Genomic DNA, 9,488 nt, shown 5'->3' with positions numbered 1-9,488 from the left:
CACATTGATTTTTTTATTTTTTTTTGCAGGAAAGACCAGAGTTTTGCTATCATATTAGTGTTGTCGTTTACTCCACAGTCATGTTTTACAGGATCCATCTGAGTTGCATTTATATTTTCCCTAGGCCCAAAATGATTGGTGGTTTGCAACCCTCAAAATATCTCCACGTTTCATTTGTGTCCACTTTGCCTGTGGGTGCCAGTGACTTTCCTGCACAAACTGAATGTGTTGGCTTAACTCATCTTTTTTTCTTTCTTTGCTGTTCATAAGGTGACCTGAGGCTTGGATAAGAAACAGCTGAGAGCCCAGCATTGGCAATGCAGCATACAGTAAAACCTCAGAATTTGAAAGCCCCAAAGATGGTACAGTTGGGGATAAGCATACTTTAAGAGTCGCACAAAACTCGCATGGTGGACATCATGCAACTACAGTAAGTTCAGTTCAGCTGCGATATTGTTATCCTCTAGCTCATTAATGGTCAATTTGTCATCGTATTTACAGCATAAATGGTTGTTTGTTCATATGTGCCCTGCGATTGTCTGGCGACCAGTTCTGGGTGTACCCCGCCTCTCGCCCGGAGATAGCTGAGATAGTCTCCAGCACGACCGCGACCTTAGTGAGGATAAGTGGAACGGAAGATGAATGAATGAATTTACAGGATATTTTGTAACTTCCTTGCATTTTGGTATGGGGATGGCGGGTGGTAAAATGTTGCTGCTGGTCTGGAATTTCCCAAAATTAGAGGTTGCCTGTATTATGTTTGACCATTTAAGGTTTCATTTGAGCTTATTTGTGGTTGTCTGAAAGAAATAATAGCCAGCTTCATTAAAGAATACAAGAATTTGTTTCGCTCAATAACGCAGCACCAATACATTCTTTGTTGCCAATTTGACTGATTTTCCCCTTGTATGCTTCTGTTTAGCGTTTTATAATAATAAATTGAATTCAACTTGTGACATGTACCCAAATGGAAGACAAGCAAAATAATGTTCCTGTCACTAGATGGACTGTATCTTCATTCCTACAAGGTTCCCATGAGTACCCAACTCATTTCTAAATGTTTTTTCCCCAAGGTTAGAAACCATTCTCCTGTTAAAATATTTGAACTATGTGACGATTACATTTTCCGCTTTTGATGTGGCACGACTAATTAAGATCCCACATATTACTGGCAATCCAACATTTAAGTCTTTGCCGGTTCCTGGATGTAAAAACAATGTGTGGGAACTGGGTGTCCTTTCCCCAAACAGCTCATTTATTGCTTCAAAGACTTCAGTGAGTGAACAATCCATCTGCAAGGATACTCTTGTCTGCACATTGTTGCTCAATGTTCCACTCAGTACGCCTTCACCGTTTTCTTACCAAGGGGATGGAAAATTACACCATAATACGGATAATGTGTAAGTGCTGATGAACCATTCATCTTATAGGATGATTCAAATAAGTCCTGTTTTTGTAAATGTAAACTGGGCTTTTAGTATGCTACACTAATCTCGTTTATTCTTTACTGTATGTTGTGCTTGCATGTGCTATTGAATCCCCCTTTGGAGATCCGCTTCTGAATTCCTTTACCACTACAAAGGGATAATAACAGTAACGTGAAATGGATTAGGACCCTCGACTCCTTGGGGGGGAAACATATAGTGGTGGTTAAATGGATTACGCTGGCATAAAGAATGGAATGTGCAGAACACATTTCTCTGTTTGCACGCAGTATTATGAGTACACATGCCTCAAAAAACGATGTACGTACCTCTATATTCCTTTTCAGATTAGGCAGACGTTTGCCAACAAATACGATCGTCTTAAACACGGTAGCCAAACTGTCAAGATGAATTCAGTTTTCATGTTTTTATATTTTTAATCCGTCAAATAAAAACTAAGCCCCTGTTACTGTCACATCATTACGACTGAGAATAAGGAACAACAATTAAGATAAAGATTAAGATAAAGCGTATGCTGGACTTTTGCAAATTTGCTCTAGGGGGGGAAAGAAATATTTTGCAGTTTGTCTAAATATGAAGATGAAGAACTTCATCACTTTTAGCATCATCTTACTTGCTCTGTTGCTATAGTGTCCATCTGCTGTTGATAATAATGAAACTTAAATAGAAACACAATAGGAACAAAGCCAGTGTTTTATCCTTTGTTTTTCCTCGTTTCTGAAGAGACAAATCAATGATGGCTCAATGATAATTCGATTAGTTTTGGTTAAGAGCAGGGGGCACCAACAATTTTAAAATAGCCATATTTTGGGTACTTAATGCAAAGGGCTACCAGTTTGATACACATATATTCAGATATAACAAATTTGCTCAAACTACCCTTTGATATCCATCAATGTGAAGCCACTGATCATGATGACGATTTCTCACAATTGTCAATGATTTAACAAGGTAGGAAACAAACATCAATAATTGAAAAACATCTAAGGTCTTAAGTTTGTCCACTTGCTTAGCACTTCGGTAACAGTCATGTGACTTCAGTATGAGAACATGTTGTTAGGACAGTAGAGCCATTTGTATGTACAGTACAGTTTTTTGCTTTGTTTTGTTTTTTTGTTTTTTAATACCCTGACTCTGTTTAACACACTCTTTCTACTTTGGACATCGTTTACCAAAGCATGGAATACATTGAAGTCAGCATTCAAAGTATAAGGCTGATAATATTAAGATAGTGTAAATGGGAAACTGTTATTTTAAGGTTATTGTCGGAAACTTCGAAACTAAATTTTGATCCTCCATGGGACCCCGAAAATGTAAAACAATTAACAAACCCACAAGTTCTGCCTCAGAATTATATGGCTGCTGGAGGATCCAGGGGGGGGGGGGGGGGGGGGGAAAGAAGCTTGCAGTATTTTCTTCTGACAATGTTGTTCTAGCTCCAACATGATTGATGGAAACGTTGACATGCTTGGATAGTTTCACTCCTTCAGAGCATTTTTGTGTTGTGTTTGGACTGATACTGCTTTCTGTTTGTGATTTTACTCAATTTTTGATTCACCATAGCCATGACCTCCCGGACTTTCTTCCAACAACTGCCTTGCATTAGTGCTGGTCACACTTATTAGCTTTCCTGCCTGCCCTTCACGCTCTTTTACCCACTTCTTATTGGGTCATACTTTATTGAAAAACAGCCAGCAGTCACAACATGGAACAATAAAGCATGTGAAGGTTGTATAAAACTAATAGAAGTAATATTTGGTGTATATAAAACATACATTTTCCAACTCTGGTGTAGTTGAGTCTGTCTTTAAGATGCATTATGTAAGAAACGGGCAGAGTTCGTCTTGGACATGGTTGTCTACTGTGCATTCATCCATTTTCTGTACGCATACCCTCACCAGGTTGCGGGTGAGCTGAAGCCTATTCTATGCCAGCTGACTTTAGGCAAAAGGCAGGGTACACCCTCAACTGGTCGCTAGCCAATCACAAGGCACATACTGACAAACAACCATTCTAGTACAAATTTATAGTAAATGTGAATATAGAAACTCAATGATCTTGTCAAATTGTACCAAAACCCTTAGAGCAGTGATTCTTAGTGGGCTACACTAGTGGTTTGTGGGCACCCTGTAGTGGTATTCGAAAGAATCACTACCTAAGTAGAGTTCGATTGTTGTTAACGTTCAAGTTCAAGTTTGATTTAAAAAAAAAAAAAAAAACATTTTTTTAAGCATTTAAGTTGTTTTGATGAACACCTAGACCATTTTCATGTTTGTGATGATAGTGTTATTAGGTGCGCTTAATATTTTTTTTAGGTGGTACTTGAAATAAAAAGTTTGAGAGCCACCTTTAGAGCATTGCTATTGTGTTTGTAGTGTGCAGTGGTGCTGAACTTCCAGTGCTGTGGTTTTTAACCACTGTCCTGTTTCCATTCATACACGTTGTACAACAGAATAAGTCATGGCTTCCTGCCAGTATATCAGCTTTGTATTGAAATAAAGAGACTACCATTTCACGAGTGAGTAAATTGAGCCGAGATCGTCATTATTTCAGAATATATGCTTTTGTGAAATTTTTGTTTCATGGCGTGCTTTGATATTTTTCTCATGGCATATATGTGGCTAGGCTAAATTAAGGTTAGGAAACACCTGCCATATTGCCATAGGCCTAAATTACAAGTGGATTTTCCATGATTCACCAAAACTCTCCACTTTTGTTCGAGTTTTTTTCCATTAGAAAATAAGGAAAATTGAACTGATCTATTACAGAATAAAACGGTCACCATCTTATTACCTTTATTAACGACACATTTAAAGCAATATTTCACAAAAAGTCTGAACATTATCGGAAAGGTCATAATGAAGTCAATCACTGTTTACATGTAAAAACAGCTAAACCCTCCACCTGCACATATGTGATAGTGGTGTCGTATGGCTTTGAATGTGCGTCTGCTTATTTTCCATAACTTGTGCATATTTTTCTTTGTTTACATTCTTAACAGCCATTTGTGAGGATGTGCCTTCTTTTGGCATTTTTGCACACACAAAAAGCTGAACACTCAGGCAGTTCTAGTTATGAATCACTGCTGAATGGAGCTCACATGAGGAACGCTGAGGTCTTGTGCAATGACGTCATGCCATCTTCTGCAATGTTTTGGAAAATGTAAAAACCGACAAAAATAAATAATTAACCCTTAGTTGCTTAGATTTGCTTAGGTCTCGTGTGATATGCTCATGTCTTGGCTGACATCATGCAGTGTAGCAGTTTCAACTGTTTGGTGCCACTTTTTAGAGGCGTATGTAGGTCAAGTGCACAGTAAATTAGCAAATAGAATACGTGCTATGTGCATTGTGTTCAGTTGTTCACACCGGTTCTCTCGGCTGGGTTGTTTTTCTGGCTAGCTTTCTACACTTTGCGAGTAGGAACTTTCTGAACTTGTCCCCCATGAGGAAGTAAAAGACTGGGTTGATAACGCTGTGCAAGAAGGCCAACGGTCGAGTCAAGATGTAGAGGCCCTCGATGTACATCCTTGTACACAACTGCGCCCCTGCCCAAGCCTGCCGGGATGCAATCCTGACATTTCTCATCACGTGGTATGGGGTGTACAGAACCAGAAACATGGCAGATGCCGAAGCCATCACCCTGAGAGCTCGCTTGTACTGTGTTGTGCTGCGATGAAAAGCCATTTCTTGTGTCTGCAGTAGCTGTGCAATCCGGTGGGAGAAACCACAGAGTCCGAGCAGAGGTAGAATGTAGCCTGTTAAGGTGAGCCCCATGCTGTAGCCCAAAGCACTGACATCACCCTGGAGGCTGGCAAAGTCATTGCAGCGACTCCAGTTTCCACTCCGCAAGTCCTGGAGCATCAGCGCTATCATGGGGATCACTTCCACATTGACACCAAGCCAGCTCAACCCGGTCACCACCAGCGCCGCCCGCGGCTTCAGCAGGAAGTGGTTCCGCGCCGGATGCCGCACGAGCAAATAGCGATCCATGCTCAGCCAGACCATAAACAAAATGGATGAGTAGAGATTGACATGCAGCACGTAGCGGTTGATGATGCAAGCATAGTAGCTGGTCTCCCTCTGGTGGTTGGCATAGAGGTAGGAGAGGCGTGGCAGCGTGCAGAGGAAGATGAGGTCAGAGATTGCCAGGTTGAAAAGATAAACATTGCAGCTCTGCCATTTGGGTAGACAAAATAGGTAGCCAAGTACGACCATAAGGTTCCCAGGGAAACCGATGCAGAACTCGAGTCCATAAGATGGTGACAGGTAGAACTTTGCCAGTATGCCATCTATCTCTGTACAATTCAACACCTGGAAAGTAGAGACATGGCAAAATGAAGCTGTGGTGAAAATACCCCAAAGATCAAGACAGCACACTTATCACCGCTCACTTCAAAGAAAGAAAAATATGCAGAAAGTAAACCGCTACAGTCATATGTTTGAAATGAAATTAGACAGACAGTAGGAGGAAACTCCCAAACTGGTTTGTGAGTCATATACAACAGGATGTGACGAAAGGATTACTTATGAACTTTACAGTATGTCACTTTGAGAGTTGCAAGGTATACCGTACTAGTAAAGTACGGCCTTACCTCACCTTCAAAAACGAAACAGTACTGGTACCACTTATTTTTAGTACCGCTACTTCTGCGCAGTTTGGAAAATTATAGGTTTAGTGTGCTTGCTTCAAGCTGTTCACAAACTGTTTGTAAAATATGTGCACTTCAGTATTTGTATGTTGAATGAATGAAAGCTGGACGATTGTGGACCGTAGCGTACTTAAGTCAGTGTCCGGGGTCACACATAATACTGTAACAGTATGGTTCGCCCAGAAGGACACCACCTGAAACCGCTATGGAAGACAAGTCTAATCCACAATACATTACAACTCCAAAATGAAGTTTACTGTATTAATCTGACACCTAAAACAAAGATTTAAACATTGAACAACATATTTAGGCACCAAAATGTTCAACCAAACCTCATAATTGCGTTGAACAAAAGTCTGCTAGCTTAATGCTAACCTAATGCGAAATGCCATTGACGAGCAAATGGAAATTTGATGTTCGGTGTTGATAAACTTGAAAACAACTGCTTCTTTAACACAAACGGAGCCCACAGCTCCAGAGCTGCATGAACTCACTATTACATTTAATGAAGATACGTCTGAAAATAATGTGTGCATATCGGAATGTATATGTAATGTATAAATGTGTTTGTACAGTACATATGTACTACAATATGTGTATGTATTAATCCATCCATCCATTTATCCGAGCCGCTTCTCCTCACTTGGGTCGCGGGCGTGCTGGAGCCTATCCCAGCTGTCATCGGGCAGGAGGCGGGGTACACCCTGAACTGGTTGCCAGCCAATCGCAGGGCACATACAAGCAAACAACCACTACACTGTACTACACTAATGGCTTTAAAATAAATTATATACAGTATACACATTTAATATCTCCACTGGCCAATATTATTTGAAATTAATAAAAATACTTAGAATTTGAAGTTCAAATTTGGTTAACTACTTCCACTGCTTTGACTGATGTTTTAGTGTTTTGCCGTGGTATCGTTTCATTATTGACATCGAGGTACTTTATGCAGGTATTGTAGCTAGTCTGAATGTTGGTTTCTTTTGTATGTTGGAACACAGGTATGGTTCATACAGGGTTGTCTGGGTGTGATGTTGTTCTATAACTGGGGTAGTGACTTCTCCCGCGTGATGTTATTTACAGGGGGTCCTTGGTTTACAATGGTTCCAACATGCTAAGTTTCCAGCTTACGAATGGCGTGCAATGAAGATTTTGTGCAACAGTGTAGGAATATGTGGTGTTGTTGCGCAAGACGCCACGCTCAATTACTATCATACTCACTGGTTTTCTTTTGATTGTTTTGTATCCATGGCCTACATGGCCATACAGATATTTACTGTAATTAGAACCTGCGTTAGCGTAGGCTGGTGAAAGACAACCACGCGTTCCGACTTGCGTATCAATTTGGGTTACGTCGCCGCCGTAGGATCAGAACTCCATCATAAACCAATGGCCCCACTCATATGTTTATGTGCCGGTGATCAGAAGTTCAGCGTGTACCCCGCCTCCTGCCCGATGATAGCTGGGATAGGCTCCAGCACGCCCGCGACCCTAGTGAGGAGAAGTGGCTCAGAAAATGGATGGATGGATGGGAAGGGGCGGCACGGTGGCCGACTGGTTAGAGCGTCAGCCTCACAGTTCTGAGGACTCGGGTTCAATCCCCGGCCCCGCCTGTGTGGAGTTTGCATGTTCTCCCCGTGCCTGCGTGGGTTTTCTCCGGGCACTCCGGTTTCCTCCCACATCCCCAAAAACATGCATGAATTGGAGACTCTAAATTGCCCGTAGGCATGACTGTGAGTGTGAATGGTTGTTTGTTTGTATGTGCCCTGCGATTGGCTGGCAACCAGTTCAGGGTGTACCCCGCCTCCTGCCCGATGACAGCTGGGATAGGCTCCAGCATGCCCGCGACCCTAGTGAGGAGAAGCGGCTCAGAAAATGGATGGATGGATGGATGGATCTTGTTCTTTCAATCACGACCCACAGCGCAGGGTAGGAACGTAGATCGACTTGTAAATTTAGAGCTTCGCCTTTCGGCTTAGCTCCTTCTTCACCACAACGGACCAATACAAAGTCTGCATCACTGCAGATGCGCCATCTATCCACCTGTCGATCTCCCGTTCCATTCTTCCCTCTCCTGTGAACAAGACCCTGAGATACATGAACTCCTCTACTTGGGGCACGATCTCAAGTACAAATGTACTTGTGGTTGTGTAATTTCACACTAAATGTGCAGGTAGACAGTCCAGAGACCCAACTTGTTTGCATATGAACAATCAAAGCTAGTTTTCCATAATATGTATTTCCATCCATCCATCCATCCATTTTCTGAGCCGCTTCTCCTCACTAGGGTCGCGGGCGTGCTGGAGCCTATCTCAGCTGTCATCGGGCAGGAGGCGGGGTACACCCTGAACTGGTTTCCAGCCAATCGCAGAGCACATAGAAACAAACAACCATTCGCACTCACAGTCATTCCTACGGGCAATTTAGAATCTCCAATTAATGCATGTTTTTGGGATGTGGGAGGAAACCGGAGTGCCCGGAGAAAACCCACGCAGGCACGGGAAGAACATGCAAACTCCACACTGACTGGGCCGGGGATTGAACCCGGGTCCTCAGAACTGTGAGGCTGACGCTCTAACAAGTCGTCCACCGTGCCGTATAATATATATTTCTCCTTTAAAATACAGAAAGAAACTGTCCTGTTGTAAAACATATTAGTTGCTACAATTCTCATTGAGTGTGTTTAGAGTGGACTCACCATTCCGTAGTCCAGTTTGAGTTGCTTAAAGCTTGAATAGGTTGTGCCCAAAGAAGTGCAGTGTGCAACCCTCTAACTGCAAAGTGGAAACAGTAAATATAGAATGTTGTTGGTACGGCTGACATTTATATGACACTGTTGAAAAAAACAGCAACCACAACACAGAAACGGTGTCATATTTGCAAGCACCAAGAACAAAACCTGTGTTTAGTGTGGATCCAGAGAATAATATCAAGGTGTTTACTTAAATTTGAAAGGGCTGGTGTCAAGTGCTTTTGCACGATTGCACAACCCGTGAGGTTTATTCGGCCATGCAGTCCACTGCATATTTTTGCAACAATGCCGACAATGTTGGTCTGCCTTTTGAGAGCACATGATTCACTGCTGAGAGACATGTGACACCCAGCCTGGGTGAGCTTCTTTTTTTTCTTTTTAGCAAAAAGAGAGCAGAGACTAATCTAGGTATAACACAACCTGCACGTCCTTCGGAGACCCAGCCTGCGTAGGTTATTTGGTTATATTACAATGAGCTCAAAATGTAATCTTGCAGCATTCCTGCGCTTTACTAGTGTAGGAAGCCTTCCAGTTGAAGGTCACCAGTGTGGTTCGCAGCAGAAGTCCATTTTATTTAGCAATATTGAATAGCTTCACGCCAGATAACACAGAACAAATATTTGTGAGATAGCTG

General features: G+C 42.0%; 1 protein-coding gene across 1 annotated transcript; it reads right to left on the bottom strand.

Annotated features, from left to right (window-relative positions):
* Positions 1-4,177: 4,177 nt before the first annotated feature.
* Positions 4,178-8,887, bottom strand: LOC133482269 (succinate receptor 1-like). Its single transcript, XM_061782233.1, has 2 exons — positions 8,801-8,887; positions 4,178-5,758 (listed from the first exon to the last, which is right to left on the bottom strand). The coding sequence occupies exons 1-2, from the start codon at positions 8,801-8,803 to the stop codon at positions 4,808-4,810; spliced, it is 954 nt and encodes a 317-aa protein (XP_061638217.1). The 5' UTR covers positions 8,804-8,887; the 3' UTR covers positions 4,178-4,807.
* Between the last annotated feature and the right edge of the window lie 601 nt (positions 8,888-9,488).

This window comes from Phyllopteryx taeniolatus, chromosome 8 (assembly GCF_024500385.1).
Source record: "Phyllopteryx taeniolatus isolate TA_2022b chromosome 8, UOR_Ptae_1.2, whole genome shotgun sequence".
NCBI classification, from domain to species: Eukaryota; Metazoa; Chordata; class Actinopteri; order Syngnathiformes; family Syngnathidae; genus Phyllopteryx; species Phyllopteryx taeniolatus.
This window is presented reverse-complemented; position numbering and strand designations above follow the sequence as displayed.